The sequence below is a fragment of the Elgaria multicarinata genome, chromosome 14 (assembly GCF_023053635.1).
Source record: "Elgaria multicarinata webbii isolate HBS135686 ecotype San Diego chromosome 14, rElgMul1.1.pri, whole genome shotgun sequence".
Classification (NCBI taxonomy): Eukaryota; Metazoa; Chordata; class Lepidosauria; order Squamata; family Anguidae; genus Elgaria; species Elgaria multicarinata.
In genome coordinates, this window is record NC_086184.1 from 29,578,323 (window position 1) to 29,603,642 (window position 25,320).

A 25,320-nucleotide genomic window follows, 5' to 3' on the forward strand; every position below is an offset into this window, starting at 1 on the left:
GGAAACAAACCTGCAATAGCAATCATTGTCTTTTCACCCCATCTAGTGGTTACTATTTGTACATTACTGCAATCTCACTCACAGCTAGCATATGTCAACTAACTGAGCAGTTCCACTTCTTTCTCAGCCTGAGGCTGGTGAAGTAAAAAGGGCACATTTGAACCATAAGGGCTGAAATGTACACTACAGGTGTCTCTACACAAGGCGTTTATAGTGCACCCACTATTTTAAAAATGTGGTAATAAACCTAAATTGCATGATAAAGAGCCAGTGTGGTGTAGTGGCTAAAGAGTTGGACTGGGAGTTGGGAGATCCGGGTTCTTGTCCCCAGTCGGCCGTGGAAACCCACTGGGTGACTTAACAGACTCTCAGCCCAACCTACCTCACAGGGTTGTTGTTGTGAGGATAACATGGAGAGGAGGATTAGGTACGCTGCCTTGGGTTCCTTAGAGGAAAAAAGGTGGGATATAAATGTAATAATAATAATAATAATAATAATAATAATAATAATAATAATAATAATAATAATAATGTGCTATCTACTGTGGGAGGATCGAGAAGAGATCCTGGCCCTCGTCTGTGTGACAGCCTTTTAACTATTTGAAGAGTGCTATCATGTCTCCCCGCAATCTTCTCTTCTCCAGGCTGAGCTTGGCTAGTTCAGCAGAAACTCTTCTGAGTCTCACGCTCCACCAGCCAGGAAGAGGTGCTCTTCACTGGGATGCCAGGACCCTTACTGGAATCACAGGAGGACCAGAGAAGACCTACACCCCATTACCTTTTACATGCTCACTTTCACTGCTGTTTTTTAAAGGCTAACGGAAAGGTGTGATATGGCTAAAGTTGAGATATCATACATAACCATGGGGATTCCTCTGGGGAGGAGGAGTGTATGGCTACCCTGGCTATCCTTCTCAGGGATCTTTTTTTAAATGTGGACTTGGACTGGAGAGTCCTTGGAGTAGAGCACACCGCCAAATAGAGGGAAGTCCTTTGACAGCCCTTAAAACAGAGGACTGTCCTCTAAAAGAGGGCACATGGCCACCTTAGCAACAATTGAACTCAAAATGGCTGCCGTCCTGTGTTTCACTTGCTCTCCTCGCTTTACCCAGAGCTATTTACTGTTGTTTTTATACTGTTATTTTTATGTTTCTGATGGTTTTAAAATTTTGTATACTTTTTAATGTTTACTGTTTTAACTTTTGTGAACTGCCCAGAGAGCTTCAGCTGTGGGGTGGTATATAAATGTAATAAATAAATAAATAAATAAATAAATAAATAAATATTTCTGACCGGGCATTTGCTTGTGGAACATTTGGGTTCCGACTGCCATTACACAGGGTGTCATATGAACTGCAGTCAAAATGGTGACCACCTGGAGCAATTCAGAGTAGCACTTTGCCCATCTCACTGTGGCCTAAACAAAAAGTAGATGATGCTTAAACCTCTATCATGATGGGCCTTTGGTTCTGTGGCAGTTACAGGGCAGCCAGGCTGGCTCTACCACATCTGCCTCCGACACTTAATTTTCAGTATCATGAAATGGCAGAGAATTGTTATTTGATTTTTTATTATTATTGTTCTGTTCTATTGCCAGGGAAGGGCAGAAGTGTGTAGGATTTTCAGCCTCAGGTGCCAAAAGGACTTGACTGGCCTTGGGTACTACGTACCTGGCCTTGGACAGAGTATTTAAGGGACTGCAGTATTCAATCCACACAAGGGAATAGGGCAGGTTGAAGAAAAAGTAGGAGAAGTTGAAGCAGGGTCTTTGAGGAGAGGTTTTATTCCTGCAGGATGGGGGGGAAGGCAAAGGGGAACTGTAGATGCCAGTGGTGGCCCAGAACCGCTTGCTGCTCTCAAGCTGCTGCTGTATCATCCCACAGGTTTGCCCCCCTAATGTTGCAGAGGATGCTTGGCGGAGCATGCTGGGCAGGGCAGGGGAGGGGAGGGGATCCAAAAACGGTGTGGGTTCGTCAGTGCCGTCAAAATATGCTGCTGCTCCACTGAACCGGGCCGGCTGCTCCTGGCAAACCTGTGTGAGGGATGAAGACTCCTGAGTAAAGGGCAAAGTGGTGAGGAAAGGGCAAAGAGGTTGCCTGACAGGGGCAGGGGAGCAGACGAAGGAAGGAAGAGCAGGAAAAAATGGGGGAATGGAAGGAAAGCGATTAAGATACATAAGAGATGACCCTGGGGAGGGAGGGAGGAAGAGAGGGAGGGAGGGAGGGAGGGAGGAGGAAGGGAAGGAAGGAAAGAAGGAAGAGAGGAAGAGAGGGAGGGAGGAAGGGAGGGAGGGAGGAAGGAAGAGAGGGAAGGAAGGAAGGAAGGAAGGAAGGAAGGAAGGAAGGGAGGGAGAGAGGAAGAGAGGGAGGGAGGAAGGGAGGAAGAGAGGGAAGAAGGGAGGGAGGAAGGAAGGAAGGAAGGAAGAGAGGAAGAGAGGGAGGGAGGGAGGAAGGAAGAGAGGGAAGGAAGGAAGGAAGGAAGGAAGGAAGGAAGGAAGGAAGAGAGGAAGAGAGGGAGGGAGAGAGGGAGGAAGGAAGGAAGAGAGGGAAGGAAGGAAGGAAGGAAGAGAGGGATGGAGGGAGAGAGCGAGGGAGGGAGGGAGGGAGGGAGGGAGGAGATGGAGATGAGAAGAGCTGTTGAGAGAGAAATGGGGTGAAGAGCAAAGGTAGGCTGCTCAGAATGCATCAGGGAGTTCTAACAACACTCCACTGGGCTCAGTCATTTGTGCACTGCAGGGATTAGCAACAGCAGCCTGGTTTCTTCGCATCTCAGTGCAGCTGATGGCCTCCTCTCGCCCAGTGGCTTCATACGTCATGTCGAGCTGCAGTTATTGAGATGAACGAAAGGAGGATCGCCATGAGGTGCCTTCTTGGGAATGGCACCTCAAGAAGCAATACCAGAGGCAGATGAACAGCCCTGTGAGCAAAGAAAGCAACTTTAAGTGAAAGGAAAGATTTGCAAATTGGAATGTATTGGGGGAGGGGGGTTGACTCTTAGCAGGGCCAGCCCTACCATTAGGCAGAGTGAAGCAGTTGCCTCAGACAGCAGATGCTGGGAGGTGGCAGCAAGGTGTTGGAGAAGAGAGCTGAGCCTTACAGCCTGCCCTCTGCCCCCTAAGCTAGCCTGCTTCCTTCAGGTTCAATGAAGGATGCTGTTCCATCACCTAGTCAGCTTTTTTACATGACATGGGAGAGGACGCCATCTTGTTCTTCGCCTCAGGTGGCAAAATGTCTTGGGCCAGCCCTGACTTTCAGTGTTATGCTGAGCTCACAAACCTTGAAGTGAGCTGAGGACAGTGAAGAGAAACATCTGTAGGATTGAGAACACCCCAAAGGAGATGAAAACCGATGTCCAGGTGGCACCCAGGAGACATGTCAGCCCGAGGACTGTCACCAGGTCCTTGCAGGAGTGCTCTTTCCGCTGACGAAGAGGGTTGGCTTTGAGCTGCCTGACCTTCCAAACTACCACAGCCAGGACAGCCATGTTGAAGAGGATGGTGGCACTGAAGTAAATCAAGTTGATGTGGTTTATCACAGGGGCTGTGATCCAGCACCTAGAGAAGAAGAGGAGCCAATGAGATGCTTCTAGTGAAAGTAGAGCAGGGTTGGGGAACCTCTTTCAACCCAGGACTGACTTTAGTTTCAGAGAAGCTCTTGAGGGCCGCATTCCGGTGGTGGGTGGAACCAAAGTCAAAGGAGGTGGGGCCAAAAACACCGGGATATTTTAGCTTAAAGGCTCTTACTGCCAGTCACTAAGCCTTAGGAAGGGCATTTCAACCTTTTAGAGAGGAAGGGAGGAACTGCCACGAAAGCCAGAAAACCATCCAATGATTCGCGGTTGGTAGGAAGGGGGTGTGGCCATATGGGAACTTCACCTCCTCTCCTGTAGGGACAGGGGCTTTGGAAAGGGGTGGACCTTGCAGACCTAACGGGGCCTGCAGAGGAAGCCCCCGGGGGCTGTATGTGGAGTCTCTGTGGCCAGATTAAGCCCATGGGCCGGAGGTTCCACACCTCCTGGTGCCCACATAACTGAACTCATATCGACAAAAGCCATACAAACAAAGCCACACTTTCCCCAACACTCACATGGCGCTGCTGCTGCGATCAGAGCTGGTTTTGACAAAGTGGGCACCATAACTATTGTTCTTGATCAGGACGATTGCCAACACTGCTAAGCCGGGGAACCCTGTGGACTCCAAGAACACACTATGGTCAAGACCAAAAACAAGATCTTAGGCAATTACATACGCAGGCCTTGGGTGCCCCCAAAGGCTCCAGCCCCCCAGCCCCAACCAGATGCAGCAGCTCCTTTTCCACGCGTGCTTCCATTTCTGACCTTCCCCAGATGGGGCAGTCCAGAGAAAGCAAGGTAAGGGGGTGGGATGGGGCCACCAGAATGCCAAAAGAGTCCAGTCAGGAGAACGGATGCCTTTGCTGCTCTTCCGCTGTGACACAAGCAGCAGAGATACATCGCTCCAACTGGCCCTGGAGAAACCTCCGTTGCAAGAGGAGTCGTCTGGCGGTTTCCCCTAGGTGCCCAGAGAGCGTCCGTTATGGGGCGGTATAGAAATGCGTAATAATAATAATAATAATAATAATAATAATAATAATAATAATAATAATATTTCTGTCAGTCAAAGTGTGTTTATTTACTTAAGCAGTCTTTTCCAGAAGTCTGGTTTTATCGCATTCTCTGCTGCTGCTTTAAATTATATATATTTGTTGTGATTTGAAGGCAATATTTTATCTTCTTTTACATTATGTAGGCATTTTTGTAAGCTGTCTTGTGTACTTCATTTAAAAAAGTGGGATAATAATAATAATAATAATAATAATAATAATAATAATAATAATAATAACCACCACCACCACCTAGTTGAAGACTACAACAATGACAGTGGAAGACTACAAAATTCCAACCCACATCTTGATCCCCCTCCCCCACCCCACCCGCATCCCTTGGAAACAGCCCTATTACGTAGCCAGGTTGTGTTGCAAACGCATGACGCCCACCAGTCCATGACCAGCATGGAGTCTTTCGAGAGGCCTTTCCCAGCTATTGAGATCCTTTTACCTGGAGACACTTGGGACAGAACCTGGACCTCCTGCATATACAGCACCTAGTCCCCTCTGTTAAACTCAAGTTGCATTTTCCCCACAACTCTGCCTCCTTTGGGTGCTTCGCTGCCAGTCCAGATCTGCTCCAGCTGGCAGTAAGAGCATCAAGAGAGCTCTGCTGAACAGACCCAAGGCCTACCTAGCCCAACATTCTACTCGCACAGTGGCCCAAGAGCTCCCCAAAGCCTCTTTTCCAGGCCCTCTGGCCAAGATCCATAATGCCCAAGAACTAAACAACAGTCCCAGTTCATTTCCAGACTCAATGCAAAGTGCTGCTGTTGACTTTCACAGCGTGGAACTTCTCTCCGTATGTGTCTGCCTCTACACTGGGAGCATCAACAGAGGCCCTTCTTTGGATGCTTCCACCCTCAGAGATACTGCAAGGGGCTTGTCAGCGGTTGTTCCCCAGCTGTGCAATGCTCTCCCCAGGGAGGCTCACCTGGTACCTACTTTGATGTCTTTTGAGCACCAGCAAGGACTTTTTTTTGGGGGGGGGGGTCCTCAGCCTCTTGAATCTCTGCTTTGCCTTTACTTCATCCCTGCTGGTTGCTTGAATATTGCTCTTTTAAGTTGTGTTATATTTAAGGGTTTAATGATTTCAATTGCCTTTGTGGTCACTTGGATTTCTCGTCAGCTGCCCTGGGATATACAGTAAATCCCTAGAATTATTAGAACAATACACTGGAGATCCCAGCAGGAACTGAAGCCAATCTGTGTTCCCCTGAGCTGTGGTATCTCTCCTAAAGGTGAGATCTTACCCCATCCAACAGAACAGAGCTTAAGGAGGTAGCGCCTTATATACGAGTTGTAAACTCTGATCACGAGCATGTAGAGATGGAAGCCTTCAATAGCCATCCAGGTCAAGCAAGAGAGCAGTGAGTAGTGGAGGAAGACCGCAGCGACTGCACACAGCCATGGGGGTTTAATGAATGCCAGGAATTTGCCCATCAGGAACGACATATTAAGAAAGAAGAGGGCCCCCAGGAGGTTCATGTGGATTTTCGTTGTGGAATCATGCTGGATTTTCCTGTCGAGGGTAATGAATGGAACATAAACTGGAGCGTTTTGCTGGTACAACACAAAAACCAAAGACTAAAAGGACAGTGCAGGTCATGTCTGTTGACACTCTTCAGAGCACTTACAGAGGGGTCTCAAGGGTGTGGAAGTGGCTTTAGGCACCGGATGTTGGCGTTCTTTACTGCAGGGGTGGGCAAGCTGTGGCCCTCCAGACGTTTTAGCTCCCATCATCTCTCACCATTGGCTATGCTGGCCAAGGCTGATGCGGGTTGTAGGCCCAAACATCTGGAGGGCCACAAGTTGCTCACCCCTGCTTTACTGTGCAGTCCCACGCATGTCTACTTGGGAGTCTATCCAATGGCATTCAGTGAGACTTACTCCCAGGTAAATGTGTATAGGATTGCAGCCTTAAAATGCTAAGGCATTAGTTTTTATGTCTATCTTTTAAAAAGGCCAAGTTACTAGATCTCATGACCAGTGCCGATTCCAAGTTTTTGAGTGCCCTAGGGCAAGACCTCCTCAGTGGGGGCCTCCCTCCTTTAGTGAGGCTACCTTCTCACCGGCATTATCACCAGGTGCTCTTGTTCCTCCTCCCCTTTCCCATCCTTGCTTGACAGGTAGAGAGTCGGTGAGAAAGTAGGCCGTGGGATCTGCTGCCGGTCCTTCTCAGTGGCTGGGTTCGCGATAAGCAACGGGTGGGTGTGGGTGTGAAAAGAGTCAATCGTCAGTTGTGTTGCTTATCGTGTCATGTGAGGGGAGGGGACACACACACACACACACACACAAAATGAGCACACAACTCAGGGTACATGATTTTTTTCCCCATTTAACCCACGGAGAAAAACAACGGGGTGCTCCGTTGCTTAGCCGGAGACCCGTTGATTAAAACGTCATGGGGCAGGCTCCGTCGCGTGTGCCGCACGTTATTTCTATTGGCCGTAGAGTTCTCCGGCAAGAGTGGCTGAAAGTGCCCCGGCTGCTCCTGTACAGCCGGCAGAACTTGTAACGCATGATGGTTTAGGGCCGGGAGGGCTGAGGGAGGAGCAACAGCCGCCCGGAAGGATGACGGGACTTTCAGCTGCATGACGGGGGGCAGGACAACATGTTGTGTGGGGAATACCGGCTGTGGTGCTACACCCCACATGTCAGTTCCCAAAAGTATGTCTGGAGTTTGTAAGGCTGTGGTGCTTAGAATGTTGGCCTGAGTGGGCGGAGTTAGAATGTCTGGGGAGAGGGGAGGAGTGATATATAAGGGAAGGACGGAGGGGATTGTGAGAGAGTTTTTAGGTACTCTTAGGGCTCTCTGTGCGTTAGCTCTTGGGGTTTAGAGTACTTGGGTCTGGAGAATTTGAGGTTCAGGGTAGAGAGTGGTGTCTTTGGAGTGTGGTGTGCACATAGTTGATGTATATTAAACAATACCGATAATAAAGAAAGCTCAAGAGTGATAGTGTGAGAGAAAGGAAAGCGTGTATGTGAATGGGTGAAAGGATTGGATGAAAGGTTTCAAAAAGGCTTTTAAATGTTTTATTTTGAAACAAAGCATGTGAACTTTTAAAATAAATTTTAATTATTTTGTTTTAACTACCACAAAAATCCCACGTGTCTGTTTGGCATTTATCATCTGAAGTTTACACATTTAGCACCCACTCTGACAATACTTCACCTCAGCAAATATAATTCACAGCACATTATTTTGTTATTGAAATCCTTCTCCATTTAACCCCTTTCTCCACATAGTTTGGAGGAAGGTGGTTTTTATCCCTCGCCTCAGGCGTATCAAGCGGTGGTGCTTGGCTTGAGCAGGGAGTAGCTGCGGCCAGGCCTGGTGTTCAGAGTGTGTCGTGGCACCGGCAACATAACACATGGCGAGTTGCCTATCCCCTGCCCTCCTTGCCCCTGACGCATTGCCTAAAGTGTCATCTGAACTCAGCCAACAACACCCCTGTCTGGGCCCGAGTGAGAGGCCAGTGGAAAAGCAGGTTGCAAGGGGGAAGGGGAAGAGGAGCAGGGCCAGATCTACACGTTGTTGTGAAGGCGCTTCCGTGCGCCTTTTTTAAAGATGTAACCTAAAAGAAGCGCCTCTTTCTTTACTGTGTGTACTGTGAGCTAGGCAGCGCCGCCTGCGGAAGAATCTCTACCCCATTCAAAGACGCTGCTCTGCTCTGGCCGCTTCTCCCTCGCGTGTTCTTCCATTCAAATAATCCCCCCTCCCACCCAGCGGCTCTTCTGGCGCATCCCAGCGGCGGCGGCTCCTCCTGCAAAACACTTTTCTCCCTCGGTGTGTTTGTATTTGCATTTGCGTGCACGTGTGCGAGCACACACCGAAGAGAGTCCTGGGGAGATGACACCGCGGGGGAGAGCGAGAGGCAGGAGCTGAACTCGTCCGCCGCACGCACACAAACGCAAATACAAACACACCGAGGGAGAAAAGTGTTTTGCAGGAGGAGCCGCCGCCACCGGGACGCGCCAGAAGAGCCGCCGGGTGGGAGGGGGGATTATTTGAATGGAAGAACACGCGAGGGGGAAGCGGCCCGAGCAGCGCCTTTGAATGGGGTAGAGATTCTTCCGCAGGCGGCGCTGCCTAGCTCACAGTACACACAGTAAAGAAAGAGGCGCTTCTTTTAGGTACGTCTTTAAAAAAGGCGCACGGAAGCGCCTTTGCTACGACGTGTAGATCTGGCCCAGGTCTGGACAGTGGGCCCCTGCTGGAAAATGGGCCCATAGCAGAGGCCCAGCCATGCTGACCTTGATGCCAGCCATGCTCATGTCTGTAGTTAAACGTAGAATCTGCAGACCAGGTCTTGGTCAAGACCTCCGGAAAATAGTGTGCTTGTATATGTGGGGACTGCAACTCCCCTCTCATTGCCCAGGCTTTACAGATCCTTCATGAATTAATTGCAACTGACAGCCTACACCCCAAAGAGGCTTTCACTAGCTGAATTCCTCTTTACGCCCCTCCACAGGTCCCGGTTGCTGCCTCACGCTCATATGCTCCCCCAATGACTTACAAATCCCATCCTCCTCTCTTACTATTCTGCAAAAGAAGGGGGGAGGGGAAGGGCCAAGCTATAACATTAAATGAAACGCAAAGGTCCAACATTACTGTTATGTTTTCGGTGGGGCATGATGTAAAATAAACGATTAAAGTAATAAAGCTTCTTACTTCTTTGTAGTGTAAAAAAAAAGAGCAATGAAAAAGCTTTAAAGAAAATGACTTCGACTAATTTCAGTAGCTTCCTATAAAGATCCCATTGAGACGAATGGAAAATTTTAAGGAGCAACACAGCTAGGTGACCTCCCCCACTAAATGAGTTTGTGCACACATATCTCCTCTGAATGATTTGTTTTCCAAAGTTTTAGCTGTAATTTGAGGGAGGAGAGAAAGGAGTCAATACAAAAGAAAACTTTAATTTCACACACACACACACACACACACACACACACTGTCTCTACATTTGCCTGGGGCTGGAGAGAAGCAATCATTTTTCAACCTTGACCATGGTTTGAAAGAGGGGTCACAGTTTTGAGTTTGTTTGTTTGTTTATTTGTTTGTTTGTTTGAACTCATCTCACTCTTGTGTCTGGTCAAACAAAGATTGCAGGTTTGTGAAATGTTTCTCATTAAAATGACTGCCTGTCTACAATCCCGGAAGCAACATTCCTCAGGTCTTTACTGAAGGAGCACTTTAGTTACCTTGAGAAAACGTACAAGCAGATGGTGATCAGACAAGCCAAAGCTGAGACACTGCAGCCTATATCTGTGATGTAGATTAAAGGAACCAGTAAAGCTTCATCCACAGGGGTTGGGGAGATTTGCTGAATGACAAGAGAAGGAAAAGGATGCAAAGACAAAGATGGAAGGAATTAAGTTAGGGTGACCACATGGAAAGGAGAGCAGGGCTCCTGTATCTTTTACAGTTGCATAGAAAAGGGAATTTCAGCAGGTGTCCTTTGCATGCAGCACCTGGTGAAATGCCCTCTTCATCACAACTCTAGCTATACTAGAGTGACCAGATTCAAAAGAGGGCAGGGCTCCTGCAGCTTTAACTGTTGTGATGAAGAGGGAATTTCACCAGGTGCTGCATGGTGAACATTTACTGACTACTCAATCCTAAAGGACATTATTTTTATTCCTTTATTTATTAACCACTGTAGACACTGATGCCCTACTACTCTGTGTATGGCTTGTGTGGCTGTGGGAGAGCTGTTGCAATTAGGAGAAGGAATGAGGAGATGTTCCTCAAGCCCCAGCATTGGTGGGGCTTTGTGTAGGTTGACCCTATGGAAAGGAGGACAGGGGGCTCCTGTATCTTTAACAGTTGCATAGAAAAGGGAATTTCAGCAGGTATGCATGCCGCCCCTGCTGAAATGTCCTCTTCATCACAACCGTTAAAGCTGCAGGAGCCCAGCCTAACATGACAAGTTAGGCTTGTCTAAACAATTACTTTAAAATGGTTTATAACAGTAGTGACAACTGTTGGGGCCCAGGACACACGCCATGGACAGTTTTCAAACCATTTTCAAAGTGTAGATTGGCTTGGTATAGATCTGGCCCAGATACAAATAATACAAATGCCCAGACATTTAGCAATATGTAATTAGCCTGGGTTTGCTTTTGTATGTTTTTGTGATTTTAAATTTCTGTATATTGTTTTTAAGTGTTTTTATCCTATGTAAACCACTCAGAGAGCCTCAGCTATGGGGCGGTATACAAATGTAATAAATAAAAAGAGGGCAGGGCTCCTGCAGCTTTGGCTGTGGTGATGAAGAGGGCATATCACCAGGTGCTGCATGCATACCAATGACACCGGCTGGAATTCCCTTTTCAATACAACTGTTAAAGATACAGGAGCTCTGTGGCGATTCCCACCTTTCTGTCCCTTAGGTATGTCTGAGGTTTGTATGTCTAGTGAGTGCAGAGTGTTTGACTGAGTGGGTGTGGCTAGTGATGCGGTGAGAGAGGGGGAGGGAGGAGGATAAATAGGCTGGCTGAGGGGAGTGTGAGGTAGTTTTTAGTTGGTGGTTAAGGGAGTTAGCGTTTGTTTAGTTTGGAGTGTCCAGTGATGTGTTCAGTGATGGAGATAAAATCTTAAGATTACTGTTTTGATTAGAACTAGTAGATTAAGCAGGTTAACTTGCATTGAAAGTAACTAAGATCTGTTAAACAAAAATAAACATTTTGTTTTGTTACCCCAAACCACATGTCTGCTTGGCTTTACCACCTGGAGGGATTCTACACGTCGTACTGAGGGCACTTGCATGCGCCCCCAGTGCGCCCCCAAAGCGATCGTGTAGCTTGCCTGTTCGAAGAGACGAGGAAGAGGCGGAGCAGGAGGCGGCTGGGGAATCCGGCCACGTCCTTGCCGCCGCCGCTGCCGCCCACCTCCCCGCCGGCCTCCTGCTGTCGGCGAAAGAGCCAGCTGGGTCGGAGAGCTTCTTCCGCTTTCCGCCCCGCCTTCTTCCGCCAAGCTCTCCGACCCGGCCGGCGAGGAGGTAGGTGGGCGGCGGCGGCGGCAAGGACGTGGCCGGATTCCCCAGCCGCCTCCTGCTCCGCCTCTTCCTCATCTCTTTGAACAGGCAAGCTACACGATCACTTTGGGGGCGCACTGGGAGCGCATGCAAGCGCCCTCAGTACAACGTGTAGAATCCCCCCATCTCTACAGTTACTATCATAAACACCATGTATGTATATATATATATATATATATATATATATACATATTTCAGCTTATTACCTACACAGTAAAACCTTTCCAGATCTAGCCTTTACCCTCTCATATGAGGAAAGGTTGTGTTTTACCCTACCCTCAGGTTGTTCAAGTGGTGGCGCTTGGCTTGACGAGGGTGTGCTAGGCAAGGCCTTCTGTATAAGGTCCGTGCCGTCGCAAGCCTCCTTTCCATAGGGTCGCCCTGGCTTACTCCCAAAGGGGCCATATTCATTCGTATGTATGAGCCTGCCTCAGGCAGCGTGAAGTGGTGCAGCCCAGACCCAGGCTGGCCTCCTCAAGGAGAACTCTCTGCTAGAGACCCGTGTCGCAGCTGCAGCAGGCTTACCAGGAGGACGGCAAAATAGGTGAGGTGGCTGCACTGGCACAGAACGATGCCCTCCTGGCTGGTGTTAGTTTTGCAGCCCTCCTGGCTCCAGCTCCCCAGGCCGTCCGCTTCTGCCAAACAGAAGAGACACAACTGTAGTCAGACAGCAGCAGCAACTTCCCCTTTGAAGAGCAACAAACGAAGCACCCAAGTAGACGAGGCCAGTGGTGCAGCGAAGGTGGACTTTGGGGCTAAAGCTCAGGGCCCCACAGGCCAGGGGAGGCAGCAACTAGCCACCCAGGGAGCAGCAGGTGATGAGGGCATCAGGGTAGCAGAAGCAAACTCCGTGTTATTCCTGCAGTCATGGAGGTTCTATGATTTAAGTGAGTTTAAAATGCAAAGCTGCACGTGCCCAGAGAATAGTTTTTAAGTCTTGTTGTTATTGTTCTGAGCCTGCCTGAGATTTAAGATCTTCTGGAGAGGCCCTCCTCTTAGTCCCGCTGCCATCAGAGGCATATTTGATAGGGATGTGAAAGAGAGCCTTCTTGGTGGTGGCTCCCAAGCTTTGGAACTCCCTGCCAAGTGAGGCTAGGTTGGCCCCATCTCTCTTGTCCATCCACAGGCAGGCAAAGACATTTTTGTTCAATAAGGCCTTTGGCATGTAAGTTAGTCTGATGCTAAAGGGGCTTTTAATTAGTTGGTGCTGTTTATTTCTTTCATTGTTGTGTTTGTAGTGTATTTGTTTCTCTGTTCTGTTTTAATTAAGATTTTATTTTTAATCCCAATTTTATTGTGATCCTCCTTGAGTGCCATTCTTTGGGAGAAAGGCGGGATTTAAATTAAATAAATAAGAAATAAATATGGGGAATATCAAAGCAGTTGTAAAGGATGGAGTGGTGATTGGGAGGCGAAGCGAAATGTTAATTGTTTGTTTCACAATGGAAGCAACACGCACGGCCATCGAAAAGGGAGGTGATGCATCCATCCACTACGTCCAGGATCTAAAATTACCAGCTGCTCCACTGGACAAGTCACAAGACATCATTCATACAAATAGCAATTGCGTGAACAGCTTTAATAAAGTACGTGCCGGGTGTGTGTGTGATCCAGACAGGGACCTGCTGTGGCCTGATCCAAATTGGGGATCCTCACGCCTGCATTTTGCCTTGGAAAAGAGCATCCATAGGCATGAATGGGAGATCTCCTTCCAGAGGAACAGCAACCACGTTCCCCCCCCCCCGGATCTAGACTGGGCTCACAGTAGAAGCAAGCCATTAAATCCCCCATAACTACCAGGGCTTCCAATTTAATTAAAAAAGCCATTTATGGAAATTGCATGTATATGCTGTTCCATCTCATAAAAGCCAACAGCAGTGGTCCTGAGAACTGCCTGCATTCAGGATTATTAGTCATATCAGCACTCTTTAAATACCTTTTTATTCCTTTCTATTCGTTATATGCTTGTTTTGTTAGTTTGAAAGCTAAGTTTATTTCACTTAGCAGTTATCGCAATATTAAATACGACTGCTACTGCTACTCAGGGCCAGCACTACCATTAGGCCAACTAGACAGTCGCCGAGGGCGCAGACCTCAGAGGGGCGCAGTACTGACCTTTAAGGGCCACAGTTTTGTACAAATTAGTGGTTTTGAGAAAAAACATAACAAGTTCAAGTTTTGTGGGGGGTTTCTCTACAAAACTTCTGTTCTTAAAAATCGAAGTTGGCAATTTGGGTGTGGGTGTGCACACGTGCGCAAGTAGCTCACCTTGCCTAGGGCACAAAATAGTCTGGCACCGGCCCTGCTATGACTACTAATAATAATAGAAGAAGGAGAAGGAGAAGAAGGAGGAGGAGGAGGAGGAGGAGGAGGAGGGAGAGAAGGAGAGAGGAAGAGGAAGAGGAAGAGGAGGAGGAGGAGGAGGAGGAGGTGGTGGAGGAGGAGGAGGAGGGAGAGAAGGAGGAGGAGGAGGAGGAGGAGGAGGAGGAGGAGAAGAAGAAGAAGAAGAAGAAGAAGAAGAAGAAGAAGAAGAAGAAGAAGAAGAAGAAGAAGAAGAAGAAGAAGAAGACGACATAATAATCATAATCATAATAGCAATAGTGTATGGGCTGTAGTCCTAGGAACTGGTTGCATATAGAACACATCCATCAAGTTAATACTAATAATACTAATAGTAGTAATAGTAACTTGATGGATGTGTTCCATGTGCAAACAGTTCTCTGGACCGCTGCTGCTGCTGCTGCTTCTTATTCTTCTTATTCTTATGAGAATTAGCTGTATAAAAAAATTAAGGTTCCGCCTGCAGGCTTACAGTCTAAATAGACACAATACAAAAGGTATCCCAAATTCTCATTACAGTAGCACCTTTATTAGGAGCAACTAAAATGTCACAAAAGAGTGAGCAGGTTTTTGGGTTCTCCAAAATGTTAATCGAAATGGAAAATTGGGGCTGGAGGAACGGAGGAAGGAAGGAAGGAAGGAAGAAGATACATAAATTCTGACATTACCTGTTCCTTCTAACCAAAAGACGCAGGTCATATTGGAACTGGCCTAGAATGGAACAGGGAGGGAAATAAGAGACAAACTGCTGTGACCTCACTTCCTTCAATAGCCGATTTCCTCCGTGCAAATGACATCACTAATGTGGAAGGAGCGTGGCAACTGGAATAATGCCTGTTAGTTGAATGATGAGCCACAGCAACACAACTCCCTCCTCACCATCACCACTCAAATCCCTCCCCCCTTTTTTAATTCTTTACCAGATGAGCTCTCCCAGTTTATACAGCTCTGGTGCGGGAATGCTCAGCCAGGCCTGCAGCCTTCTCTGCGACCTTCTCCAGCAGCTATGCGCTGCCCATCTCCTGCATTATCGTGTAAAAGAGCATTATCGTGTAGCAGCAGGACTCTCCCAACACAGCAAGGCATTCTGCCCCAAACGGCCCACGGGCCCACCCCCAACCCAACCCATCTTAAGAACTGGAAGATTTATGGAGGTATCCACAGTACTGGTAAAATGCAGTTGTGGCATGCATTGACACGGATGGTCTCACACACCTCTGTTGATGCCTGCTAGGCTCAGCTCCCTGTGTGTCCCCCCGCCTCCATCTTTCCTTTCAGTAGGTCTTTTCAAATTAAAAGAAGAATTAGCTGGGAGGCAGGCATGCAGGCACAAGGCGAAGTGCTAGTCTCCAGTGCCATCTTCATTTCCAAGAATGCCTTTGGACCCTAGAGGCATTCTTGGACATTGTGGGTGGTATGTTGTGTGTTCTGTCTCTCCGTCTGGTGTGTGTTTTGCCATGGCTTGTTGGGGAGTGGTACGTGACTTTCTAGCATCTCTAGGTTACCTTCTGCGAAATGGGCATTTTGTTATGCTTTGTGGGGGCAAATATGTGATTTGGCATTTGGAGCGTTCTCCCCACCTCTGCCTTGCACTCAGTTTCTTGGCCAGGGTGCCTTCTGTGAAATGGGTGCTGGAGCAGAAAACTGTGCTTCAAAGGACTGGTTTTGAGCATCATCAGATGGGGGAGAATTGCGTTTCCTTATCGTTGTTTCCCACACACACACTTCTGTCCCATGACACTTCCTCTTTCTTCACACAGGGGAAGAAAGAGGAAGTAAACAACGTGGCCCATTCTGTGGCGGTTTTTATCACACCGCTTTTCCTGCACACAGCAGGAAATGGCGGCACATTCCATTTCATTAAAAAAATATTCATTAAAAAAAAATCAGATTTAAAAGGGTCTATTTTGTGATGGAAAGAACGCCAGAAGGAGTGGGAGAGGCATAGGAGGGAGGCACACATCGTCATCAAAAGGACCTGTGGACATCTGTAAGTCGTGAATAATGAGCGTGCGATAAAACACTCATCTGATAACGTTCTACATGTCTTGGTGCTCAGACCCTACCTCTGGATTGTATTTAAGATCTTGGGCAAGCAACTTTTCTTTTAGCCTCACCAGTTTGGCTTCTGGAAAATGGGAGTTTTGTGACTGGCCATGCCTACCATGGCAGCCATTTTGTGAGTGAGAAAGACCCTCTTGTGGCAGCCATTTTGTAAGCATGCCAACAACACGCTCTCTCAAAATTCCAAATTCGTCCACCAGCCCAGAAAGGCTGGGAACCATTGATCAGTCTTCGGATAAATGCTGACCACATGCAGTGGGACAAAATAGCTTGGGTATTAGGCATGCTACAATGTTGAGACTGCCACTTTCCTACCCTCCGAACCTGCTCTTTGCAGAATAATTATGCTTCATTCTCCCAGGAGGCAAATTGATGGGCCAATGGCGGTGGCAGCATTACTACTCACCAGTGTATAGTTGTGCCAAAACCGGATCTCCACTGGTTGACGGAGGTTAGCAATGCTGGTGTTCCCAAGTGTTGCCCCTAAGATGTCATCATTCAGTAGAGAGCTGTTCTTCTCATCCTACTCAACAAAGAACAGAAGCATTGGGCTGCAATTTGCAAATAATTTTAAAATTACTACATTTGTAATCCGCCTGTCCTCCATGAAACTCAATGCAGAGTAAATGGTTCTCCCTGCCACCACCTCCATTTTCCCCCCTCACAACAACCCTATGAGGTAGGCTAGGCTGAGAAATAGTGAGTGCTTGAAGATCACCCAGTGAGCTTCATGGCTGAGGGAGGATTTGAACTCTGGTCTTTCTCACCTTAGTCTGTCACTCAAACCATTATACTTATTTTATTATTTATTTATCCAAATCATGTTTTGGCTGCCTTTCAGGGCATAAGCCCTCACAAGGTGGCTTACAGCGATAAAATTCATAAAAACAGTTAAAATGTTAAAAGCAATGAAAATATGATCAGGATAAAATAGAAACTCAAACAATATGCTCTTCATGGTTTTAATTTTTGTGAACTGCCCAGAGAGCTTCGGCTATTGGGCGGTATAAATGTAATAAATAAATAAATAAATAAATAAATAAATAAATAAATAACCCAGCAGGAACAACAATAGCAGCACTCATAGGAAGGGCATGGAAAAATAAAATGTTTTTAAGGCCTTCTTGAAAACCTGCACGGCGGACCTCTGGTGGGAGTTTGTTCTAGAGGTTTGGGGCCACTGCAGGGAAGGCCCTCTCCCATGTGAACACCCACCTAATTGCTCTCACAAGTGGACAAATGAGAAGGGCCTCTCTTATACCACACCTGTGGTGGTTCTACAGAGGCTGAAGCTGCAAAGGTGCTCCTGAGCACCTTTGTGGAAAAAAGATACCGTATTTCTTCAATTGTAAGACGCAATCGATTATAAGACACACTAATTTCAGTACCACCAACAGAAAAAAAAACTCTAAGACACACCCGCGATTCTGAGACGCACCCCATTTTTAGAGATGTTTATATGGGGGGAAAAGTGCATCTTAGAATCGAAGAAATAGGGTACATACTGTAACTGGCTCTTGGGATTTCAGCTTAAGTTTGTGTTGTGTAGAAGCCATACAGTTGTCGTCTGCACAGTAGACAAATTTGCCAAAGTGGCACAAGAAATCCACACGACTGCATTGGAGAGGCAGATGATTAATTATAAAGATGGCAAACTTCAAAATAATATGTTTTATTATTGATTAGTGAATGGACCCACTTTGCATGGGTTGGGATACTCCTTAGTTTGATACAACGAAGTCTTCAAGCAAACAAATGCATCTGCTGGTGTTTATTTATTTATTTATTTATTTATTACATTTTTATACCGCCCAATAGCCGAAGCTCTCTGGGCGGTTCACAAAAAAGACCCTCTTGTGGCAGCCATTTTGTAAGCATGCCAACAACACGCTCTCTCAAAATTCCAAATTCGTCCACCAGCCCAGAAAGGCTGGGAACCATTGATCAGTCTTCGGATAAATGCTGACCACATGCAGTGGGACAAAATAGCTTGGGTATTAGGCATGCTACAATGTTGAGTCTGCCGCTTTCCTACCCTCCGAACCTGCTCTTTGCGGAATAATTATGCTTTGTTCTCCCAGGAGGCAAACTGATGGGCCAATGGTGATGCTGTCAACCTCCAGGACGTCTCGTGCCTTCACCGGAAATCTCGCTAACCCCTCGCCCACCAAGACAATCTAGTGTTTAAAATAATTGCGGGATTAATTCCGCCACTAGATGGTGCTGCTTCATTGAGCTTTATGAAACATTGACTAGAGGGAATGACAAATCCCTCAATGGGATTTTCAGTGACAAATCACGTGGCCGCATCTGAAGGAGCCCTTAGTGAATGCGGAAAAGCCCGAGGGGGAAAAAACCTGGTAAGGATGTGTGGTTTTTTCCCCTTTAATGTATAGACACTCTTAAACTCTGTTGAAATAGATGACTGGTTGTCAGCATATCATGTACCGTTCTTTGGGTTGCGAAAAGTAATTAGTGTGTCAACATTTTCAGTACTTGTTCTCTCTCTCTCTCTCTTAAATTTAAACAATGTAAGGGAAGTACATGCTATTGGCTCTAAACTTTTACAAGTATTCCAACAAGCATTTCTATATAATATAAAATTTAAATCACGTTAGGTGTGCTTTAATTTCCCCCCTCAAATATTTCAGGTTAAATACATGTGATGCATTGGTCCAAAATAACCTAACATGAGGTAAAAAGCTTTGTTGTTTACTAAATACAAGTAAAATAAACAAGGTGTGCCTACCTGGAAGAGGCAAGACGCTTTCAGGTAAATGCAGACCAGTTGCATCTCCTGTTGCACATGTTTGCCCTTGACAGTCTCTGTAAGCACATCAGGGAAATACATAGAATGACGGGTTGGGGTCCTCACTGAAGCATTGCGCTGTTGGATGTTCAGAACGAAACACACATGTGCACATTGGAAGAGGTCATCTTATTATAATCCCAAAGACAAATTAAACAGGCTGGTACGGTCAAGGACCAGGAAGGACATTTCAAGCTGTGCTCTTTGGGACTTTGGGCTTTGGGACTTCTTGGAAGATTCTCAGGGCTGCCTCACTGAGATCAGTAAGTGCAAATAAGCCTGCCTGAATGATCTCTTGCTCATCACTATTAGTCTCGTTCTGTGTGCAGCTGTGCAGCAGTTTTAATTGAGGTCTCAGTTCATGTGGGGTGAGATCTAACAGGTCCAACTTCCAACTGGTGTGAACTGATAATGTACCCCATAACTCCCCCCTCCCTGAGTTCTTCGCAATTCATAGAAGGAAGAAGCCACAGCTCAGAGGTAGAGGACACCCTGTGCATCATGTAGAAGACCATTGACCATGCTGGCTAGCCGGGGCTGATGGAAGTTGTAGACCAAAACATCTGGAAAGACCCAGGTTGGGAAGGTTGCTCTGGGGACAAAACAATCATATTGGGGAATCGCCAATTAAGGGATCAATGTAGGCCACAGAAATGTCTGGAATGGCAACTGTTCTGCATTTTCTTCTGCTAACAGAAGAACAAAAAAGTAGGACTGTGCAAGATTCAGCCCCAGCTTTGGAAGTCCAAGGCTTCAGCAGCTATTTCACAGAGTAGCCTCCACGTCCTGCACAGCTCTTGCATCCAGAGAAGAAAAAACTACAACTCCCAGCATGCCTTGGCAGGTAGGGATGGACCTACTGGGGTTGAAGAGCGACAGGCGCTCGTGGCCTCACCACTGCTGGTCCAGGTGGATCGCCCATCTTTCCACACACTTTCAGGTCCCAGCATTGGCAAGGAGGAGAAGTAAAGCGGGCAGCTCTCAGGGGACACCGGTGGCTGTGGGGCGCCCATGGACCCTGCAGGGAGCCGTGCAGGACCTCGCATGGCCAGGTAGGCAATCCAGCAGTGGCACAGCCCTACAAAAAGCACCCTCTTAAGTTCCCCAGGTCCACGGATCGCCAACAACACTTTTAGTTTGGTCCTGTGGCTGTCAGATGTGTTAATAGCTACTGACTAAGTCCTTAGTCTTGCGTCTTCCCATGCTTCAGGCAGGCTGTGTTTTTTATTTTTTTAAAAGAGGTACATGCACATTTATTTAATACACAGCATAACCCCATTGTGTTCACTCAGAAGTAGGTCCCACTGTTTTAATGGGGCTTATCCATACAAAAGTGTGCATAGAGTTGCCACCTAAGCATACATTTGTCCCCCTTTTTGAAAAAGTAAAAGCTGAATCAAAGCTGTCGAAAACCATTTTCAGGGAGGAAGGTGAAAGAGGGCTAGCCAATCAGCACTCTGCACTGCCTGGTTCGGGGCTAGCCAATCATCTCCTGCTCAACCAGCTTTTGAAGCAAATCAGGACAGTTTCCCCCTGAAATTGACCTTTTGTACATCTAAACAAAGTGTGGTGCATTTCTAAAGCTATGTATGCTCCGGACATACGTTTATGCTAAGCAGCATGGTCGATACTATAGGTCAAACAACAACAGGGCAGGGAGTGGGGAAAATACTGACCTTTAAGTTGTCACTATTGATAAACAGTCCTCTGAAATTGCTAGCATTTATCCTGAATATTAATGTCTGAACAGTATCGTGCACAATGGTGATATTCTCACTATGGAACTTGCTTTCCAGCAAGGTCTTCTCCAAATGTTGCTTGCCTCTGTGATGGAGAATTGTTGAGAGAGGGGGCAGGGAAGCGTAAATGCACACAGACTTACAGATGGACATGCCCTAATGTGATGAACCTCTATATTATGGTCTAGCTCAACATTAACCCCCAGAGTGCCTACATTTCATCACACACTCCCCTGGAGAGTTCATCAGTTGCTAAAATCTTATAGTTTTTCCTCTAAATATACATCCAAACGTTAAAGCTAATTAGAGAGAACTAGCTGTTTTACATTACAGGACTGTGCATATCTGCTATCAGGAGGCAACCTGTAACATGCTTTGCTGATCATGTCTGGTGCTTACAAGACTTAGTTAAAAAATATAAATAGTTGCCTAAAAGTTATGCAAGCTGAAATTTTGCTCAAGGACTGAGAACTAGAGCTGTGCTCTGACAAAGGCGGAGACGAAGCGGGTTGGGGGGCTGCGGATCGAGGCGAAGAGGATCGAGACCAAGCGGATCCTTCGCCATGATCCAGAGCTTTGAAAAAAAGGTAAGTGGGGGCTTACCTGGCGCTGCCGCAGTCCATGCGGGGATGGCGGCAGAGCCAGGTAAGGAGGCAGAGGGAGCGGGGCTTACCTGCCTCTGTTGCGGTCCAGCGGTGGCTTCAACTGAGGCTGAGGCTCAAACCGGAAGACCAGACCGCAATCGCGGCCTGCCCTTCTGCTTTGAGCCTCGGCCTCAGGTGAAGCTGCTGCCGGAACACGCTGGACGCAGGTAAGGGGGGAGGAGGGAGGGGGCCTTACCTGGCACCGGCGACAGTGGTGGAACCAGGTAAGGGGACAGGGTCTTACATCAGTCCGTCGCATTCCGGCAGCGGCTTCACCTGAAGCTGAGGCTCAAACCGGAAGACCAGGCTGCAACCGGGGAGGGCCTTACCTGGTGCCGGCGCCACAGTCTGTGCAGCAACAGCGGCGGAGCCAGGTAAGAGGGCAGTGGGGAAGGGTCTTACCTGAGTCTGTCGCATTCCGGCAGCGGCTTCAACTGAGCCCGAGGACTCAAACCAGAAGACCAGGCCGCTGCGGCCTGGTCTTCCGGTTTGAGTCCTCGGGCCCAGTTGAAGCCGCTGCCAGACCGCGACGGATGCAGGTAAGGGGGGAGTAGGGAGGGGGCCTTACCTGACGCCACTGCTGCCACTGCGGAGCTCCGATTTGGAGCTGGAGCTCCGCAGCGGAGCAGAGCAGCCCGTAGGGGGATCGACGTGGGGCGGAGCAGGCCCGATCCGGAATTTGCAGATCGGGTGTTGAGCGGATCGGGGAGGAGGTCCGTGCATAGCCCTACTGAGAACACTCTGTCCAGCTGCTTCCCTTGCAATTGCAAGAACAAAATGTCTCTGACTTTTGTTTGTGATCTAAACACAAAGTTAAGGCTTGTTTTTCTTCCACAGTCACCTCATTGGGTCCACCTACATTATCATTGGTGTTTATTAATGAGCACAACTGGCATTTGGGTTTCTTGCAAGGTCTAGTACCTTGCTCTGAGTCCAGTGATGAGGTTTTGTCCCTAGTCAAAACCCTAGTTTTTGTCCCTAGTGCTTCAGGTTATAAGTTAGCATAGGGTGTCTCCTGCTACATCCCTTCCAGGATGGGCTGTAGGTCGCCGACCGTGAACTGTAGGTGATCGCTAAAGGTGTTCCGTTAAGGTTTTTGTCTCGCTGGTGTTGGAGAAGTTTATTTCTAGGTAACAATTTAGCCATAATAATCTCACTATTTATCACGTTTGGGCGGCATCTTAACTTTATGAACACTTGTTGAACTATGTTCAACTGATTGTTGAGATCTTATTCATCATGTGCGTCTGTATCACATGCTGGGAACTCTGTGCTGGGAACTCTGTGCTGGGAGCTCTGTGCTGGGAACTCTGTGCTGGGAACTCTGTGCTGGGAACTCTGTGCTGGGAACTCTGTGCTGGGAACTCTGTGCTGGGAGCTCTGGAGCTCTGTGCTGGGAACTCTGTGCTGGGAACTCTGTGCTGGGAACTCTGTGCTGGGAGCTCTGTGCTGGGAGCTCTGTGCTGGGAACTCTGTGCTGGGAACTCTGTGCTGGGAACTCTGTGCTGGGAACTCTGTGCTGGGAACTCTGTGCTGGGAGCTCTGGAGCTCTGTGCTGGGAACTCTGTGCTGGGAACTCTGTGCTGGGAACTCTGTGCTGGGAACTCTGTGCTGGGAGCTCTGTGCTGGGAACTCTGTGCTGGGAACTCTGTGCTGGGAACTCTGTGCTGGGAACTCTGTGCTGGGAACTCTGTGCTGGGAACTCTGTGCTGGGAACTCTGTATTGAATTTGACTAATGCAAATGGGTGAGAAGTTTGTTCAGTTTAGTTTTGATAAGAATTTACCAAAATTTGTAAATCTCTTTACATTCAGGATGGAAGGAACTTAAGGGTTAAAAAAATGAATGGTGGGGAAGAGCGAAACCAATAGATTCGTCCACCCCAAATGATAGGGGTGCAGAACTCAGGCTCTCTCCCCCAGCCCCGGCTCTACCCTCTTCCACTCAACCACCGGTCACTGGGTGGCCTTTTTGGTTTTTGCACAGTTCTTCCCCCTTCTAGAAGGTTGAAATGCCTCTCCTAAGGCTTGGTGACTGGCAGAAAGCGTCTGAAGCTAAACTATCCCGGTATTTGGGGGTTGGGGGCAGCCAAGCCCCATTTGGCCTTCAGCCCTGCCCACCATGGGAATCAGGCCCCCAATGAGAACTTCTCTGGAATGGAATTTGTCACTCAGGCTGAAACTCGTCTTTTCTGGAACAGCAGGAGCTGAATGAAAGAAGCCCCCCACCTGCCTTCTTTATTCTATGTATTTGTTGCATTTGTGTCCTCCTTTTTTCCTCCAAGGGACCCAAGGCAGAGTACACAATCTTCCTCCTCTCTATTTCATCCTCACAACAACAACCCTGTGAGGTAGGTTGGGCTGAGAGTCTCTGCCTGGCCCAAAGTCACCCAGTGGATTTGCATGGCCAAGTGGGGACTCAAACCCAGAACTCCCGACTCCCAGTCCAGTACTCTAACCACTACACCACACTGGCTCCCTCTGTAGCACAAAAGCACCAGGATCTGAGATAGGGACTTACTTTATCATCTCCTTTCTTTTGGAAAGACATTCTGCTATTGGGTGCCTCTCAAAGTCTCTCATGGCTTTCTCAACATTGGCCATTGCTGTTTCCCGGCTGGTTACCGTTCCTTACAGGTGACATGAAAAAGAAGGGGAATCAGCGTGGGGAAAAAACAGCACCTGTTCTCATAGTGAACTGACCAAACCATTCCCATATCTACTCCAGCCACCCAGGGCCAGTGCTACCATAGAGGCCACTCAGGCGGCCGCCTAGAGCGCTAAGCTAAGAGGGGCTCCGCGTATCGCAGCACTCACACATATTGTTGGCTATGAGCCAGGCCGGCCCGGCCCGAGGATTCAGCTGGGCCTGGGCAGATGAGATGGCGCCCGGCGCCCGCCCAGCCGAAGCAAAGCCAGGGACGCTGAGGTGGGGTGGGGGCTCTATGTTCAGACTTCCACCTGGAAGCCGCCCTCCCAGGGCCACTCTAGCCACCCGGAAGCTGCCCTCCCAGAGCCGGGAGGCCGCCACCGCCAGAAGAAGAAAAAGCATGTGGCAAGCTCAACCCTGGCCCAAGCCAGCCTCTGCCTTACTCCCGAGGAAAGTGCACCGGGTTGCCTCGCCTCTCTCCTCAAACAGGCTGCAATGTCCAGGCAGGCGGGCAAGCGGGACTCCCCCTCCCTTCCCCCAGGAAAACTAGGGACTTGTGGACTCCTCGCAAGGCAAACTCTCCTACTTCCCGATCCTGCGCGCGTGGATCAACGGGACTTGCATCCGAGAAAGCGTTGCACCGGGAGGCACCAGTGCAGCCCGATCCGCCTATGCCTCCTTACTCGGAAGCCTTATTCCCCCGAGTAAATGTGCGGAGGGGATCGGGACGCCAGGATGCATAGCGGGTTGCGTTTGCATGGAAGTAAGTCCCGGTGAATTCCAGATGGCTCGGTCCCAAATCGAAGTGAGCCAGTCACAGCTCTCCACTTGGCGCACACGTTCCGACTTCCGCGCAATTTGGGGGGGGTGCAAGTAGCTCACCTTGCCTAGGGCGCAAAATAGTCTGGCACTGGCCCTGCAGCCACCACATGGACCATGGGGCTGTTTATATGCCCTGTATACCCTGTAGTGGCTGTGCACTGGTGCTATATCGTTTATATGACACAGCCACCAACTTGAGCCACTGTAGGCTTTCCCGCCCCCCGAAACCGCATGCTTAAAAAGTTGCCGACTTTTTCCTTTGCTGAAAGGTCACAACCTACTTTCTACCTCATGTAGAAATGCCCAACAGTTTGATGACAATGTCATGTTGTTTCCCCACAAAGGATGAGTGAACAATGTGTGGCAATTCTACACTAAGCACCGGGTGTGGAAGCACCTCTGAGATCCCTTTGAACTTGGCCATTAGGCCTCCAAGTCACAACCCCTTGCTAGAAAATCAGGTCACCCCGCCCCCTTTCCCCCCCAAACGACATCCGTACCTGAAACTTGGACCAGAAAAGTTGCACACACGAAAAGGCTAATGTAGAATCCCAAGTCCATCTCTGCATTACATGAAATGTAGCACATGACT

General features: G+C 48.2%; 2 protein-coding genes across 3 annotated transcripts in view; both read right to left on the reverse strand.

Annotated features, from left to right (window-relative positions):
- Window positions 1-25,320, reverse strand: part of TMEM170A (transmembrane protein 170A) — a 382,399-nt gene that overhangs the window by 98,330 nt on the left and 258,749 nt on the right. The gene's annotated exons all lie outside the window — the stretch shown is intronic.
- ADGRG5 (adhesion G protein-coupled receptor G5) lies at window positions 2,610-23,860 on the reverse strand. Its single transcript, XM_063141473.1, has 11 exons — window positions 23,778-23,860; window positions 20,552-20,699; window positions 18,816-18,953; window positions 16,473-16,589; window positions 14,671-14,713; window positions 12,188-12,297; window positions 9,828-9,949; window positions 5,876-6,144; window positions 4,086-4,185; window positions 3,276-3,553; window positions 2,610-2,916 (listed from the first exon to the last, which is right to left on the reverse strand). The coding sequence occupies exons 1-11, from the start codon at window positions 23,858-23,860 to the stop codon at window positions 2,828-2,830; spliced, it is 1,497 nt and encodes a 498-aa protein (XP_062997543.1). The 3' UTR covers window positions 2,610-2,827.